At 58.0% G+C, this 17,483-nt stretch overlaps 1 protein-coding gene across 1 annotated transcript; it reads right to left on the reverse strand.

The window, feature by feature from the left end:
* Positions 1-309: 309 nt before the first annotated feature.
* Positions 310-10,203, reverse strand: AGPAT2 (1-acylglycerol-3-phosphate O-acyltransferase 2). Its single transcript, XM_086763506.1, has 6 exons — positions 10,016-10,203; positions 5,959-6,092; positions 5,292-5,467; positions 5,014-5,109; positions 3,281-3,353; positions 310-2,539 (listed from the first exon to the last, which is right to left on the reverse strand). The coding sequence occupies exons 1-6, from the start codon at positions 10,201-10,203 to the stop codon at positions 2,388-2,390; spliced, it is 819 nt and encodes a 272-aa protein (XP_086619632.1). The 3' UTR covers positions 310-2,387.
* Between the last annotated feature and the right edge of the window lie 7,280 nt (positions 10,204-17,483).

A 17,483-nucleotide genomic window follows, 5' to 3' on the forward strand; every position in this document is an offset into this window, starting at 1 on the left:
GCTGCGGGGTCGTTATTGGCTGGGAAGGTGCTTGCTCCAGAGCCTGGCTTTGATACAGGCTCCCATCCACACAGACACCACCTTCCTCTTGCCTGTGACAGGTCCCTGCAGGCATCTGTCCTCCACGTTCAGGCCAGGCTGGGGTGCAGATGCATGGCTCTTCTGCCTCTGGGACACAAGGTGGGGACAAGGACTTGCCGTTCCCCCTTCAATCACCAAACCCACCCCCTGCAAGAGCTGAAGGGTCAGCATCCCTTCCTCCCACAGCAGCCCTCCTCACCCAGCTCCCACACAAGACCAGGAGTCTCCTTTATTTAAATAACCAAACATGTACTTTTTTTTTTTTCTAAAGCACATAACATTTTTCTCAACCCAATTAAAAGTGAACAGCAGACAACTGCACACAGAGGCACGGCTCCCTCCTCCCAGGGAAAGACACCGCAGGAGTCCCTCCGTGGCTGTGGTTATCCCACCGCCCCGCAGCCCTCCCGGGTTTTCCCTCCATGACAGCCCTTCCTCTGCCACTCTTACAAAGTGCTGGTTTGGTTCCCATCCTCCCACCCCGACCCGTCCCACGGTGGGGCTGACCCCTGAGTCTGTTCTGTAAGGCCCCTCCGATAACGCCCCCGGCCCCGCCAGCACCAGCTCAGCCCGAGGGCTCCCTCCCTCGGGCACCGCTGGCTCTAGGGGAGCTCCCTGCCTTTCCCAGATAGGGCTTTAACCCCAAAATGCCATATGAGTGCAATTCCACCAACGCAGCCCCAGACAGGCTCTACAATTTGGCTGTGTTGGTTACCAGAGTAGCCTCAGGCAGCTTATTTCAGCATTACACACCCCGTGCCATAAACAGGAGAGCTAAAGCCTCCCTGAACCCCAGTCAGAGGTGAAGGTTCCCCCCGGAACCATGGACCTGACCCAGCCTTGCTCTTCACACAGGGCATTAACACTTCTGTAGCTCCCAGCGAGGCATCTAGCAGCCCTGTTGGTCCCTCACCTCAAAGCACAGGGAAAACCCCTTTATCTGAACCGGGGAAGGAGCCCGTTTCCCCTCGGGGGGAGCTGAACCCCTCCGAGCCCCACTACCGTTACAGCTCACCCAGCCTGCGGCTCTGCGGGAGTTTTACGCGCCTTGCAGAGCAGCAGCTCCACCGAGATCTGCACAGAGACACGCAGGACAGGCACCATCTCTCGGCCAGTGCTGACCACGACAAGCGGCAAAACGAGCACGATGGAGCCCTTCGCATCTGCAACAAGTACCGCAGGCGGCACCGTGACAGGGCGGAAGCACGGCGGGGAAGTGGGAGCACAGCTTCCCAGCACCAAGGAAGCTCTGAGCCAACCCAGGTGCACGTCACACACAGCGCCCAGAGGTGTGCCACAAACATGTCACACGTGAGGAGAGGTTTCCCCAGGACTCCCAGCAGACCTGTGCAGTTTTAAAGATCAAGCTGGTGGGTCCGAATGGTAGAAACAAGCGTGGGGTTTCGTTCAGAAGAGGACTAAACTGGCAAGAGTGGACAACGTTCAGCTAAACTCTGCCCAGACCACATGCACTGCCTTGGTCAGGCTGCTGCTCCCCCTTGCACTGCTGCACCCCTCAATAAAGCGCGCTTGCTCAGACAAGGCAATCCAGCCCAATGAGACAGCAGAAGGCTGACTGGCCCCACACACTCCCCCGTGCAGCCCTGCTGAGATTATTGGCCCTAGGTGCTTGCTTCAGAAGTGAAACAGTTGGCTCAGGAGTGCCTGGGCAATGCAAAGCCCCGGCACAAGACGCTGCTGTGACCCAAGCGTGTCTCTCAAGAAGACAGGCCCTGCGTCAGAGACTGCTCATGAGCTCCATCGTGCCAGATGGCAGCACTCTGGGCTGCCCAGGGAGAACGCTACACTCCCAGTGCTGCCAAGGTGCCAGAGTCTGGCTTTTCACCCGATTCTCAGCCCTGTTTGAGCAGCATCAAGGTTGTATAGATACCTACTTCTGCCTGGTGGTTTCCATCTGGGACAGCACAGGGCCAGGCCAGCAGCAGCTGAGCCTGCAGGGACACTCAAGTGAGGCAGAGCCCAGCCTCCAGCCAGGTTTTCATTGCTGCCCCATGCCAGCTGCCTGAGCTGGTGGAACTCACCTCTCTGGTCATTGAGCCCTTTGGTAGCACAAGTTCGATGCCTGAGAAATTCAGAAAAAGGAGACGTTTCATTGCGAGATAATGAACCCATAAGAGAAATCCACTCAATGGGGAACCTCAGTGCTGGCTTGACACCCTGTGTGTGCCAGTCCATGGTGTTCCCAGAGTCAGAAGTCACTGCAAAGGAAGAGAAGTTCCTTCTGTATTTGGCAACAGACAGGTCCCTTCAGCCATCACCACACGGTGACGCCACTGGAGAAGCATCTAGGAAGAGTCCTTCGCCTCGCTCGGACGGCCGGACAGCCTGAAGAGGGTCTCCCTCATGGTGTGGAAGCATCTGTCAGTGAGGTCAGAGACATCATCTGACGTCAGGCCTTTGGTCTCTATTGGAGGCAGAACCTCAACCTTGATTTTGCCTGGGAACAAGAGAAGGGACTGTGAGAAACCCACACACCACAGGAGGACCGTTCTCTGCCCTCCCAGGACCCCTGCTCCCCCCACCCTGGACAGCCCCAGCACAGCCCTCATCCCTTCACAAGGCTTCAGGCGCCCATCCCTGGAGCGCAGGTGGAGGCTGCGCTGGTCTCAGGGGTAAAAAATTGCTCTAAGGATTAGAGCCTGCCCTCGAACAGCTGCACCAAGCAGAGTTATTTCCCTTGTGCCCCAAATTGACACCTCAGCCAGAGGTGTCAATTTGCCCCTTTGTTGTCACCTTGCCCCTTTCCAAGGCCCATGTTGCTGCTCTGTCCCCAGCTGCTGGCCAAGAGAGTAGGGGGAGCCCACAGCCACGGACCCACTCAGCTCCAGGGCCACACACCGGCCACAGCCTGCAGAGGGTCTTTGCTTGGAAAGATCAGGAGGCAAAGCACGTTTGCTTCTTCCCCCAAACCCTCACCAAATGACTTGGGCTGTGCCAGTTATTAAGAGCTCGTGTCCAATTTTTAATGAAAACATCCCTCACCATACTTAATTACATTCTTTCCCGAGTTAACCCAGCCCAGGCTCTTGTGACAAGCGCTTTGAACTGACTCCACCCATCTCCCAGAGGGACAACTGTTCACCTCAGCTCCGCTTCCCTCCCACACCCTCGTGGTGCCACAGGTATGGCATCAACTCTGCCCCCAAGTGACTGTAAAGACCCTCAGGCTCTTTGGTACCTGATGTAAATAGATTCTTCTTTGGGTTATAGAAGGTGGTGAAGGAGGAATACACCACGGGGATCACTGGGACCTTGGGGAAGAGGAAAAAGAGGAGTTACATGCACTGCAGCAAGTTAGGGCAGGCCAGAGATAAGCAGCAAATCCCACACAGCAGTGCTGACCTGGCTCAGCTCTCAGACACAGGGCACACACAGCCCCACAAGCAAGACCCGCTTCCAAAGGCTGGGACAGTCAGGTGTCAAACGGGATCAAAACCACTCCGCAGCAGCTCAAAGCACAAGGGCCAAGTTACACTTCAGCCTCAGGTCAGCACTGGATCTTGGGACTTCTCGTCCCAAGCCAGGCTTCAAAACCCGGGTATTTTCTGACCTGCAAACATTGGTGGATGCCCAGTTTGACAGGCCTTGTCGTGCTGTACAAGCACATCTTTGGGGCAGGTCAGCTGGTGTGCCCTCAGCTTCTAAGAAAAGGAGTCAACAGTTGCAGTCTATTGCTCCCATGGAAGCTTCAGACAGGCAGAGGCACGGCCAGGAGGGCAGGCAGAGTCATTATTTCAGTGCTGATAACACAGAGAGGATCTACTCAGGGGGAGTGTTAGCAGAGCTAGGTACAATTCCCACTGTCATCCTCCCAGCAGCTGCCAGCCCCTGCCATGGTTGCACCACCCTGGCAGGAATGGGGACGGCACAGCCCAGGTTACACCCTGGCCTTGGCCAATCAAACCCAGCCAGAGATCTGGCACCTACTCCCCTCTCCAGGATCCCTGCCATAACACCTCTTTCAGGGAAGGCAGTTTCCCCTCAGGCCTCGAGCCATCCCAGCCCTGAGATGCAAGGCGGAGCACGCACTGGAATGCAAGGCACCCACCTCCTCCCAGCCACCTCCCCAGCACCCAGGAGCGGAGCGGGGTGGCTCGGGTTCCAGCAGCTGCTGGGCCCAGGCAGCACAGCCAGGTGCTGGGTGTCCCCGGCACACGGCCCCAGAGCTCTGCCCAGGCAAGCACCACTGCTCCCTCAGCAGCACCGACAGCTCTCGCCACGCGAAGCCGAGGAGCTGTTTGTCTGCTCCCCCACTAACTGCTCAGGGATCTTGTCGTTTCGGAGACAGGCGGCATTGAAGACGCACCAAGAAGTGCCATGTGGCTGCTGGGGAGGGAGCAGCTCTTTCCACATGCAGCAAGCCCAGATGTTGCTCTAAAGCACTGGCATTAACCGGCCCAAATCAACACTACGCTATCGCAACCCGGGGGATTGAGAAACGCATCGACGGCTTTGGGATTCCCCAGGCAAGCTCACGCAGCGCAGCACCCGCGGGGCTCCCTGCCAGAAGCAAGCTCCGCGCTGCGGCCGGGCTCCCAGGAGCAGGGCACAGACACTGCACTGCCACACAGCTGCCTGCAAAGCCTAGAGCTTGGGGGGCTCGTGTGCTTGTCCCCCAGGTGGGACACCGGGAGTGCAGTGCTGGGGTAGAGGAGAGAAGACAAGGCAGCTTCTCCACTCTCTGCAGCCACAAGTACACAGAGGTCAGGTCACTCCTGCAGGGGATGGAAAAAGCACTCAGCTCCAGCTGGGCAGCACTTATGACACCTAATGGTGGTTTAGCTGAGGAGCTCAGACAAACCTGGGAACATGGCTCACTTGAGAGCAAATAAACCATACCACTGCATGACCAGCCTGCAATGCCACTGCAAAAGCATTCAGGGTCTCCACGCAGGAGCAAAGTGCTCTTACCTGTGCCTGGACAGCAAGGTGAAATGCTCCTTTCTTGAATGGCAGCAAATCCCCTGTGCAGTTCCTTGTGCCCTCTGGGTACACCCACACCTTCACCTGCACATGAGGAGATAAGGCTCTGCTCCAGCAATCCACTTGCAGTGCTCCCTTCCTGCTGGCCTAGCCACCAGCCACCCTTGTCAAGATGGCTGTAACTTCAGGCAAGCCAACATTCAGGAATGTCACATCCCCCTCACGCCACCCCAGGAGACCCAGACACATGCCACGGTCACACTCACATTTTCAGTTGCCATAGTCTTGGCCACCTCTGCCATCACCATCTTGGCACTGGTGGTGCTTTTCCTGTTGATGAAGATGACACCACCGAGGTAGATGATGAGCCCCACAGTGCCGGCGTACATCAGCTCCTTCTTGCCCACCTGGACACAGTCGTCGGGCAGGACCTCCATCAGCCCTAACGCGACGGCAGTGGGTGAGACCTAGCAGCCGCCAACCCCCATCCTGCACTCGGACGGGACAAGAGACACAATCTGAGGTGGGGAGTACCAGGGACAGGCCAGTGCCTCGTTTCTCTGCTGGTTTCTGCTGCCATCAAAAGAGCAGAATTACAGGGGCAGGGTGGCTGCAAGACCCCTCAGGGGGCATCTCACTCCTCAGCCCCAGGGTGCCCAGCAGGGCCACCCCTCATGCCTGGCTGCCTGGCACATTGAGTGTGAGGCCAGCCAGGCCATCAGCGAGGCAAGGATGTAAAGGGAGCTGAGAAGCACCTGAAGCTGAGCAGCACTTGGGGTGCTGCACAGGGGTGTGACTGCTCAGAGTGAGAGGAGACCCTTTCTGCATCCAGCACTGATAGAAAGCCGGATCAGTTGGCTTGGTGGCACAGACCAGCCAGGGCAGGGTTTCTCTGACAGGAGAACTGCTCCCTCCCTCCCAGCAGCTCCTCACCCATCATGTCGAGGATGCTCTGGTGGTTGGACACAATGATAGCAGGGCCCTCCACCTTGAAGTTCTCCAGTCCCTTCACCTCAAACCTCAGGCCGAAGAAATACTTGAAGGTCTTGACCACAGTTTTGATGATTCTGCAGAAGAAAAGAGCAGTCAGCAGCAGGGCAGGGAGGTGACAGGGTCTGCTATGCCCAGGGAGGGTGGCAGGAGAGAAGAAGAGCTCTGTGACAGAGACACCCCAGTCTCATTTGCCCTGTGGTCCACCCAGGCATCTGTCCTGCATGGTCCCATGTGCTCGAGATACTTCAGCTGCATGCTAAGCCCAGTTCACTCCCAGTGTGGGAATTTACAGGAAGCCTGGGGGAAGCTGATTGTAACTTTGAGGCCGGTACAGCCAGACTCAGTGATCCACGCTTCCTTCAAGCTGACAGCAGCAGCTCACAACCAGGCTCACTATGAGCTCTCTGGAAGCGGTGACTCCAAGTCTAGCGCAGCTGCAAGAGCCCTGCAAACAGAGGGCAAACTGGAAGCCCTCCATAGTCCAAAGTCCAGGAAGGAGAGATGCTGGCTTCAACACAGGATCAAGGACCACTCCTCCTGCTGCCAGTCCTACCCACTCAGTGCTGTTTGTTTCCCGCTGTGCCGTGGCTGTAGTCTGCTCCGATGCTACCAACGTTTTCCTCCTGCAACCAGCAGTGCCCCACAAGTTGTTCAGTTTTCCTCGGAGCTGCTGCTCCCCAGCACGTGGGTATTAGCCTGCACACGTCACCCAAGGGAGGCTCTGCCAGTTCGGCTCCTGCAGTGCTGGAAGATGCTGCTCAACAATACCAGCACGCATGGGGTGTCATTACCCCAAGGGAGTCCAGGAAAGAAGGAGAACCAAGGTGAGAAACACTTATTTGTACAATGCAAGGATGCGTGCGGCAAGGGGATGCTCCCCACACTGCCTGGCAGCAGCTCGGTGCCCCCGGCAAACCCATCTTCAGGGAAATAGCTTTTGCCTGTCAGTTCACTTCGCCAGCGGATCTGCAGGTCTGCCCAGAGCTCCCAGCTTTCCCCTCCGCACCCAAGGGCTGGGGGCCCAGCTGGCAGGAGATACCAGCAGCCCCGCTCAGCCCTGCCAACGCGTCGAGCGGGCTGCCGTGCCCTTGCTGGGCACCTCCAGCCCAGGCTCGCCAGCTGAGACCCTGCCAGCCCATGGGAGCAGCGCCCATCTCTGCCACCCCCAGACAGGTGGGAGCTGGGGACCCTCCAACTGGGCCAAAGGACACAGCCAGAAGCTGGCAGAACACAGGGGCTATTTTGGGCAGGGGAGCAGCCATTCGCCAGGACAGGAGGCAGAGGAGGTTGCACATGAACAAAGCCCTCAGGAACAACCACCAGCTCTGCTCTGCTCTCCCCTAGAGCGGATTTGGGAACCGACCTGCCCTCCAACAAGCACCTGGTTGCCCTGCCTCAGGGTCCACCGTCTCCCTGGCAGACAGAGGATGGATCTTTTCTCCCTCGAGAAGGAAACTGAGGGACAGTGCCAGCTTCTCCCCCCTGACAGAGTCCAGCCAGAGGGCAGCACCGTCAGCCTGGGAAGCATCCAAGTCACCCTGGGGCAGGAGGTGAGCACCCAGCCAGCATCATCCTGGCCTGGCAGCAGCTCCCAGCATCTCTTCTCCAAAAGTCTCCCCATCCCCTCCATCAACTCTTCAACCACATGTCTCTGTCCAAGCAGCTTTCCCTGCCTTGCTCCTACCCACAGTAGGGTTTCCCCACCACGCAGACTGCCCCAGCCCTGGGTTTGACACTGGAGTTCAGGCCAGGCCAACGCCTGCAGGTGACACTGCAGCTATCAGTCCCCCGTCGTTCAAACTCACTGCAAAGGTCAGAGTCACACCCAGGGAAAGGACACGGGGAGGTGCGCAGGCTGCAGAGCTCCCAAGCACCACAGGCCCGCGCCGAGGTTACAGGAGTGCAGTCCAGGCGAAGAGACAAGGGGGCAGGTGAGGAGAGGCAGGGTGACACAAACCAGTGAGGTCATGGTGGATGCCATGCCACCAGACTGACCTAAATACCACTTCTCCTCCCTTCTGACTGCCAACCACAAAAGAGGTCACTGCTCTGGAAGTCACACTGCTCAGTAGCTGCCGGGAGAGGCTGGTTACACATTACTCAAGAGCAACCATCCAACTTCCTCCTGCCAGTAAGGAGGCAGCATTTCCTTGCACAAGATGTGGCCTGAGCCGCTGAAAAAGGCAAAGGGGAAGAGCTCAGAGCGAGAGAAGGACCAGGTGACTGGCAGCCCTGCTGAGCTGGCCATGTCATTCACGGGGTTAAGCAGATGAGTCCTACTCCCCTCCAACCCTGCAAACAGCTTCTCAGCTGGTATGAATGATCCTGACTTGGGGCAGTCACAGCTGCAGAGAGTTGTAAATCTGATGCATTTATTGCCAGATGCAGAGAGAGAGAGTAGAAAAACGAGAAGCAATGAGCTTTTTCAGTGCATCCCTAACAGCTGAGTCTGAAATCCAGCAGTCCCAGCTACGAGTGCTCCTCTCCGCAGTCTGTGACAGAGGCCTTTTTAGGATCCCCTGATTTTCAAGGATTACCGAAGAGTGCTTACCAGATTGGAAACTCTTGCATGAGGTTTCGCCGCTAGATAAACAGCTCTATCTATCAGACACAGAGGGCAACGTCTCCCAAGTCACACCAGTTTGGCACTGGAGCCAGGAGCACAGCAAGGACGGGGTGTTCTGCACCACGCAGCGTCTGTCCGGCAGCACGTGCTCTGCTCCAACCCCCGTCCCTGAGCTGGAATAAGCAGACTGGGATGTTGTAGAAATAAGGAGCTCACTGGATCACCTCAGCCACAGACCTCCCAGGGGCAGGGGATACACCACCAGGATCATCAGCCAGTGCCAGCACATGGGAACAACAGGCTGGAGTTATATGAAAAGGGTGGTTCTGGCCAAAATTCAATTCTGAGTTTCAACATGAGTTGTCCAGTGCAAGGGGTTCTTGTTGCCAAAGAGTTCCTTTAAGTTTACAGGAAATTTAGAAAGTTTTATGGGGGTGGGGGGGGGAAGTGTCTCTATAACTAACAAATCCTCCTAGCTGCAACGCTGGTTGTGCATTGCAAAGCTGCTCCTGAGTGAACCACAGCAACCAAAGCTGGAGGAGATCCCAGAGCAGACCGCTGTTTCCAGTGCTCGGGCTGCACTACCAGAGCGGATCGCAGACCGTCGGCTCGGGCGGGCCGGGCAGAGCCCACGAGGCAGCGCGTCAGTGCCTGAGCCCGCTCACTCCACCCCGAGCCCTGCCCGCGAGAGTCACACCACAGAGCGAAGTCCAGCTCCACCAGCTGAGATGCTGCCCAACCTTTGGTCCAAAAGGATGCACGAAGGGAACGGGGCTCCCCTTTCCCCCACGCCCGTATATGTGGGCCTGGATGCTGATGGCTGGAGTAGGTACAAAGCTGCCTACGGGAGAGCAAAGCAAGGAGCCCCAGTTCTCCTGTGCTGCCAGCAGAAGTGCCAGCTCTGTCCCTAAAATGTCCCTTCACACGCAGGGGAGCTGCTCGTCCCCAGCAGCGACCCAGCCACGGCGCCCTGGCAGAGGACGCGTGCAGCACGGCCTGGCAGTGACAGCCACGCTCCTTGCGCCGGGGTGGCATTAAACACCGTCTGCTGGTGGGCGGCCTCTGCCTCTGGAAGGGGAAAACCCCCAAAATAAACACCCCTGTCACACAGCTGCCCCCAACAACCTGCGCAGCCCCCAGAGCCCAGCAGCTCGCCACCACCATCACCCTCGCACCTTCCAGGCCCCTCCGAAGGGAGCCGGGCCCCACGCAGGGCTCTGCCACGGCGAGGGCACAGCCGTGGGCCGGGGCAGCCCCTCACACCCCCCACCATGAGCCAAAAAGCAGCCCCGCTGCCACCACGGCAGCAGGCCCAGGGCCTGCTGTCACGGACCTGAGGCCCCCACCGCCCTCCCCTCGCCCCCCACGCAGAGGCCGGGCCTACGACCGGTCTCCCCGGTTTGTGGGGTTCCCCGCCCCCCCGCCTCTCACCTCATGTTCTTGACGGTGCGGCCGCCGTTGACCAGGAGGCAGACGGGCGCCGTCAGCACCGAGCAGACGATGAAGAGCAGGTAATAGAAACCGATCCGCAGCGCGAAGTTAACGGCCGGGCTCAGCTCCATCAGGACGTGGAGCAGCAGCAGCACCGCCGCCCCCCACAGCAACCAGCCCAGCTCCATCCCGACGACGACGACCCGCGCCCCGCCACCGCCCAGCCCGGGCCCAGTCGACACCGAGACCGGCTCCGGCTCCGGCCCCGGCCCCGCCGCCGCTGCCGCCTCCGCCGCGCCGAGCGGCGTGGGCTGCTCCCGCCTTATGGGGGCGGTGCCAACGGCCCGGCCCGGCCCGGCTCGGCCTCTCCCCGCCCCGCCGCTACCTCGGCCCCGGGGCGGGACGGGCCCCTCGGGGCGCTGCGGGGGAGGCGTGCGGGCCCTCGTAGGGACACTGAGGGCTTGGGGTTCCCTCGTCGTGCCGTGTGGGTCTGGGTCGTTTCCCCCCCCCATGGCGTGGTGAGGAGAGCTTTGGGTCCCCTCACGGTGCCATGTGGGGTCTTTGGGGGTCCCTCCTGGTGCCAACTGAGGTCTTTGGGTCCCTCATGGTGCCATGTGGGGTCCTTGGGGGTCCCTCCTGGTGCCAACTGAGGTCTTTGGGTCCCTCACGGTGCCATGTGGGGTCCTTGGGGGTCCCTCCTGGTGCCAACTGAGGTCTTTGGGTCCCTCACGGTGCCATGTGGGGTCCTTGGGGGTCCCTCCTGGTGCCAACTGAGGTCTTTGGGTCCCTCACGGTGCCATGTGGGGTCCTTGGGGGGTCCCTCCTGGTGCCAGCTGAGGTCTTTGGGTCCCTCACGGTGCCATATGGGGTCATTGGGGGTCCCTCCTGGTGCCAACTGAGGTCTTTGGGTCCCTCACGGTGCCATGTGGGGTCCTTGGGGGTCCCTGCTGGCGCCAATGTGGGGTCTTTGGGTCCTCATGGTGCCATATGGAGGCTTTGGCATCCCTCATGGCATGATGCGGGGGTTTTGGGTGCCCTCTTGGTACTATGTGGGGGTTTCAGGTCCTCTCATGGTCCCATGTGGGGTCTAGGGGTCCCTCATAGTGCCATGCAGCAGCTTTGAGTCCTCTCATAGTGCCATTTGGGGTCTTTGGGGGTCCCTCACGGTGCCATATGGGTCTTCGGGTCCCTTCATGGCATGGTGTCAGGGTTTGGGGTGCCCTCTTGGCATTATGTGGGGATTTTGGCTGCCCTCATGGTGCCGTGTGGGGTCTTTGGGTCCCTCCGGGCATGCTGTGGGGTCTTTGGGTCTGTCACTAAAATTCGCAACCGACCGAGGTCAGCCTGGGTCAGTTGTGAATTTTCGTGACAGGTTCCCACTTGCCACGTCTCCCTGCCCCATGTCTCACCCATGTTCTCTGCTGGTGCTTGATGCTGATTTTCCAGCGGCACAAAGGTGCTGAGCTTTCCTCGCTGGCGCTGGGGTTAGGTCAGGATCAGGGCGAACAGCTTTATGGGCGCGAAGCTGGCGAGGGAGGTGAAAGCACATCTGCTGGAACTGACACACCCTATTTCTCTGGCTTCAGCAGGTTTTGCAAGACATTTTATAGCAAAACACCAGTTCCGTGGGTGGTGGTGGTACGATGTGACCATGTGATGCTGAGCATCCTTTCGGTATCCACAGCTCTGCAGCGACTGGAAAACACAAGGAAAAGCGATTGTTCCTCTCCAAGGAGCCCTTGTTCCCTCAGCTCTCCCTAGACTCAACAATAGAGATAGCGGGCTGTTCCCAAACGCGCTGTCACCAAAACGGAGCGGGCCTTACTGCCTTTGCCCTGCCCCTCAGCAGCTTTCATGCTGGAAGCAGGAGACGAGCGCCTTCTCTCCGCGGGAGAGCTCAAGGCCAGCTGCCAGGCAATGACATCTCAGAGCCGGTCTCATGATTCCCGCTAATGCCACAAAGAACCCTTATTGTATTAGCATCTCGACGCAGCATTAGATTAATCCCTCCGGCCCGCATCGTCCAGGCTGTTCGGAGAGCCTTGCTCCAGCACTGTGCCAGCCAGCATATGCCTGGGAAGTCACCGAGACCTTTTCAGCTGAACATACGCTGGCCCGGAGCAATTCTGCATTATCCTCGTGACTTTGGCTTTTTGTTGACAGGGGGAGAAAGTCACTGGTGATCTGTCACCGGGGCATCATGTGAGCTGATCCGCTCAACTCGCGAACACCGGCTGATGTTCGGAAACTGAAATGTGAATTCCAGCACGGCCGCGGCGCCGACGGCCAACGGCGTTAGGAGATACAGCGTGGGGGGGATGGCAGCCGCGTGTTTGCTTCACGTGGGGGGCTCTTAAAGGAGCTCGGCTGTAGTGCCCTTCTCCCCACGCTCCCCAGCAGGTTATCTGGAGCAACGCAAACGAAAGGTTTAATATCAGGCTGCGGCTCAGGGAAGGGGAGTGATTTCTGATGCCAGATTAGAAGCCAGACGTGGGCCTGCCTGCAAGCAAGCAGAGCTGTCGCACTGAGTTATTTCATAAGGCAAGCGGTGATGCTGCCAGATGACGACAGCCTGTGCATTAACATTATCATAACAAACTGCCTGATGGAAGAGGGCCCGTGAGCCTCCGCGTGCTGCATAACGCAACAGCAATTGCATCATCACCCCTGAAATGTGGCTGTTTTTGGGCAGAGGCAAAGGCAACCCCCTCCCTGCCCTCCCAAGCTTCAGCAGCCAGAACAAAGAAATTCCAAATTCTTTTTTTTTTTAAAAAACCAGCTTACTAGATTGCGCTGCGTGTTTTCCATATTTAAACTACTGACTGAATTATTTAGACGCCTTGCAAGCGTACCCTGCACGTAGTTTAGCTGAGTGGGGTCCAGAAACACTGGCAGGAGCAAGCACCCTCAGTAGGGACCTTGAAAAACTGCCTCGAAAAACTACCTGGAAAAGGTAAAAGAGCTCTAACAGCAAAGCATGGTGAGCAGAAGGCTCCACGCAGCATCGCTGATGGTAGGATTTCTGTGGATTCTGTAGGATTTCAAGGCCAGGTTGGACGGGGCTCTGAGCAACCTGATCTGGTTGGACATGTCCCTGCTCCTGGCAGGGGGTTGGACTGGGTGGGCTTTGAAGGTCCCTTCCCACCCAAACCCTTCTGTGATTCTATGATTCTGTGGCTGAGTCAGTGAAAAGTCATGAAGTGGAGAGTGTTACCCTTGGCCTTCGTTCTCTGATGTCTTATAATAACCTGGCTGTGGTTTTTATCTTTTATTTGCTTTAATTTATTGCTTCCGTTGGAAACAACATGTAACCTCACTTCTGATGACTAGCTTCTGACTGCAAAAGAAATGGAGCCAGGGAGAAGGTCTCTCATGCGTGCGGGACAAAGGTGACTGGAGAAGGGAAGAGAGGGAAAGCGCTCGGGGAGCAGGAAGGAAGGAGAGACGTGTCCATTGCCTGGCATCACCGTGCAGCGCCGAGCAGGTTGTAGAGCAGCGGGAGGCTGGAGGCCGGGCGGGTGGGTGCTCGGCGAGGACCAGGCTGTCCTGAGGGAGGGCTGGGTCTGTCCGCAGAGCGGCATCTCGCTCCTCGCTGCCTCACCATGCCTCTGCCCTTGACTTCCCGTGGTGCCTTTGGCAGCTCTGCCCGGCGGCCTGCTGCTCTTCGTCTCCTGCCAAGGGACATGTGTTGGAAGCAGCAGCTGGGTTTGGTGACATTAAAAGTGGGGGAGGAGGAAGCGACCAGCCCAGCTTCATTCTTGGCCACGTCAAAGCATGCGTGCCCAGGGCTTGTGAGTCCCCCCAGGAAGGGCTGGTAGAGTGGGCAGCACAAAGCCCCAGGTTGCTCAAGCTCTTAGCAACCTCTGCTACTGGGCAGCGCAAAGCAGCCTCAATTGTCAGGGACTTGGGGACAGTAAGGTGATCCATGTATCTGATCTGACCTCTTCTGGACCTCCATCAGTCCGTCCATTCATCCGCTGATCCATTTTCTTTACCAGTCTCAACTAGCAGCTGGCTTTGCAAGATGTCTTGGAGCCTGGTGTCACTGAGCCCGGTGTCACCTCTGTGCAGCTCAGGGCACATCAGCCAGCCCACCATCACGACACAGATGTGGTTACACTGGCATACCTTGCTCCCACAGAGGCATAGACCGGTAACCTGGACCATCTTTGCATCGATAAGCAAGATTGCCCTCAGGGCTGACACCAGTATCACTGAAATCTTCTCCTGAAACTGTTGCTCTGGCAAAAACAGTGAAGGGGTCTGGCCCGGGTTATGCACAGCAGGGTCTGCTGCCCGCCGCTTGGCAAGGCGAGGACGGTGGCTAAGAGCAGTTTGTGCAAAGGATGTGGCTGAATCCTGTTTCCATCTCATGTGTTTCAGCCTAAAAGGGCACCAGTGCGTGGGAGGCGAAGCCCTGCCGCCTCTCCTCGCATGGATGCTGAGGAAGCCCTTCCCGGCTGTCCCACAGACAGGGGCAGAGCTTCAGGCTGGCCCCCAGCCGCTGCGTTGGCCCTGTGGCCACACTCCCTTTGGCCGCTCTCCTCGTAAGTAAGAACACGTCAGCGCTTTCATGACAACAGAGTAAACATTTGGGGAGGAACCCGCTGTTGACTCAGTGTGGTCTGAATGCGAGCGGTGCAGTTACCTGCAGGGCTCCGTAGTGACAGGGTTGCACAAAAACCAGAAGCATGAGGTTGTTAAACTGGTGCTGGGGTTCTGCATGCACAGCCACTGGCCACTGGAAAGAGAAAGAGCCTGAGGGAGTTTGATTCTGGGAACACCCAATTAAGAGAGAAACATACTGCAAAACTATATTAGATAATCAGAGCCTTCCTTCCTGTGACCTTTACTCACCTACAAATAGCTGCACGGAGGAAGTGACGGCGTTATCTGCTCCCACGTTGGCTCCAGCTAGCTGTGGTTTCACGGCCCCCTTCGTCAGGGACTGCAGCACTTCGCAGGTTTCGGGCCCCGCGCAGCCCCTGCCAGCCCCGCAGAGAACACCCCTGGGGTGCTGCCTGCAGACACCCGGCTCTGCCGCTCCTAACACTCCTAAAGCCATTCCTCAGCCGGGCTTTTTAAAGATCTGCTCTCTCTGAGCTTGCCTTGAAAAACTCAGCCAATTCTTTAAGTCCAGGTACGATACGAGGCTGACTGGGCATGGTGCTTGTCCGCATGCGGAACGCCACACGAGCAGCCCCGCTGAGCTGAGCCAGGCTGCCCGAGAGCCTGGAGATCGGGATTTGCAGTCAGTGCACCATCAGTCAAGAGCGACTGCCAGGGCTGACACCCCGCCATGCCCCCCAGCATTGGTTTTTGTATTTTCTCCTGGCAGACTTTGCCAAAAAGAGGGGGTAGCGAAAACACAAGCCTGCAAGATCTTACTGTTGTATTTGCATTTGTCCACCCAGGCTGGAAATCCCCCTGCACCTGATGTTCTCTGCCAGACGTCGCACCACGCGCCCTCGGCGAGGCTCTGAGTGAAATGGGAGCGTGCCACACGCAGGACACAGCCTTGGCAACAGCATCTCGGCCGGCTGCAGCGCTCAGGCTCCTTCGGGCCCACTGGAATTATTATTTTTTTTTCCAGTTGCAATAGGATTAGGCTTTTTTGCAAATGTGATGCGTAAATAAAGGAAATAAAATTGTTTCTAATGGATTTTGTGCAGGCGGAAGGGGCTGGAGACTGATGGAGTGAACAGGGAAGGCAAAGCTGTTAGCCAAGGGGCTTCTGATGGGCACCCTGGGACTGCAGAGGGGTTTGGTGTATCTCCCATGCCAGAGCTTCTCGTGTCAGGGAGCCACTGGCTTGCAACCGTGTAACTTGCCCCATCTGGGCCACATTTGGATGATGGCACCATGCTCCGTGTGTTTTCGGAGCCCTGCCTCTGTCAGGTGCTCGTGGCCGGCGTGCGTCTGAGCGTGGCTGCTCCCTGCACCGCCACTGCAACCCGATCTGAGCCAGCCAGCTCCTCATCCCCTTCTCTCTTGCTCCCTTCATTCCTTTGCTGTGGACGTGTCGCTGTAATTAAAGCGAGGATGAAGGTCCCGTTTCCCCAGGGAGCTACAGTAATTACCACTGCGCAGCAGCCCGTGAGAGCTGGAGCAGCGGCAGAGCGGGGCTCTGGGAGTCGAGGCACCAGAAAGGGAAGCTGATCACCCGTGGGATCTCCATCCCCACCTCCAGAAGGGCATTTCCCTGACTCTGAAGCATCGCTTGGTACCTGCGCGGTGCAGGCTCTGTCAGCAGGATCCGTGCTCTCTCCCCACGCTCCCTCCAGTACGCCGGCAGCCGGCAGCGTGCTGAGCGTGGCGTTCCCAGGCTGCCGGACCGGGGTGTCCCAGCGCCCTGCGATGCAGCGGTACGAAAGGGTCTTGGGGCCAAGTCCGCAAGTGCAATTAAACATCAGCTCAGGTTCTGCATCCCGGGGCTGTTCCCCAAGCTGAGCTCAGCCCGTCTGGGAGCCCTCGGCACCTCCGCAGCCCGAGCTTGCCCCTGGGCCACCTGCGACAGCTCGCAGCGGGCGGCCGGTACCGCCGCCTCTCTTTGCAGTCACCTTTGAAGGCAATCCCATCCTCCTGCTCCTGAGCACGTCTCCAGCTCCCTTCTCCAGTTCTCCAAGGGAAAATGGGCTCCAGCACTTGCACGGGCACTTGCTGGGGCTGAGCAGAGGAGGTGCACCAGAAGGAGAATGGGTGTTGGTGCCGCCGAGCAATGGAAATGTACTGACACTGCTGGGGCAGGGCGGGAGGGAGTGGTGCAGCCTGCGGTGCTTTCAGCACAGAGACCGCTTCTCTTGCGAACAACTCCAGTCTTGCCACAGGAATGAGCTCTGGTCTTGCCCACAGCACTGTGGGCTGAGCCACTGGGCAGGGGAGAGGAACAGAGGGTCTGGGCGATTTGGGGCGCCGGGTAGGATGCTTGGGTACCTGGAATCAGATGCTGTGAACTCCCCAGGTGGTCCCCTCACGTTGCACAGCCTGGCTGGAGCTGCCAGCGTGTGGCAACTGACTCTGGGTCTCCTCCAAGTGCCGGAGTCCAGCACAGGGTGAATTCTTTTCCTGGCAGGCCTCCCTGGCCGCTGGAAATAAAACACATGCACCTCAGCGGGCTAAAACGCACACAGGGAATATGTCTCCCCGAAACAAACAGTTTCTGTTTCCCCTGTTATTGATTAATGCCTTTTAGTGACTCCAGCTAAAAAAATCCTGTAGCTGCCGCCTGTCACGGAAGATCAATGGAGCGGCATTAGCGAGAGACAGAGGCAAACTGTCCCGGGTGAGCGCTCCGCAGAAGCCGTCTCTGGGAGCAGCCCCGCCGCCTGCCCAATCGATAGTTCATCATGACCTCTCCCTCTTGCTTGCTTTTTTTTCCCCTTGAGCTAGCAGGGCAGCGATGTCCGCTCCGAGCTTTCGCAAGGACTAGAGTATAGCCATCCCGATTGATCGGATATGGAAAGAATAA

Source organism: Chlamydotis macqueenii, chromosome 20 (genome assembly GCF_036417535.1).
Source record: "Chlamydotis macqueenii isolate bChlMac1 chromosome 20, bChlMac1.mat, whole genome shotgun sequence".
Lineage (NCBI taxonomy): Eukaryota > Metazoa > Chordata > Aves > Otidiformes > Otididae > Chlamydotis > Chlamydotis macqueenii.

What these genes read in the sequence shown, in the direction of transcription:
- AGPAT2 (XM_086763506.1), bottom strand. Translation starts at nt 10,203, where the DNA reads ATGGAGCTGGGCTGGTTGCTGTGGGGGGCGGCGGTGCTGCTGCTGCTC. An exon ending in CGCACCGTCAAGAACATGAG is followed by an intron (nt 6,093 to 10,015) that starts GTGAGAGGCGGG and finishes TTTCTTCTGCAG; the next exon opens with AATCATCAAAACTGTGGTCA. An exon ending in GAAGAATCTATTTACATCAG is followed by an intron (nt 2,540 to 3,280) that starts GTACCAAAGAGC and finishes TCTTGTTCCCAG; the next exon opens with GCAAAATCAAGGTTGAGGTT.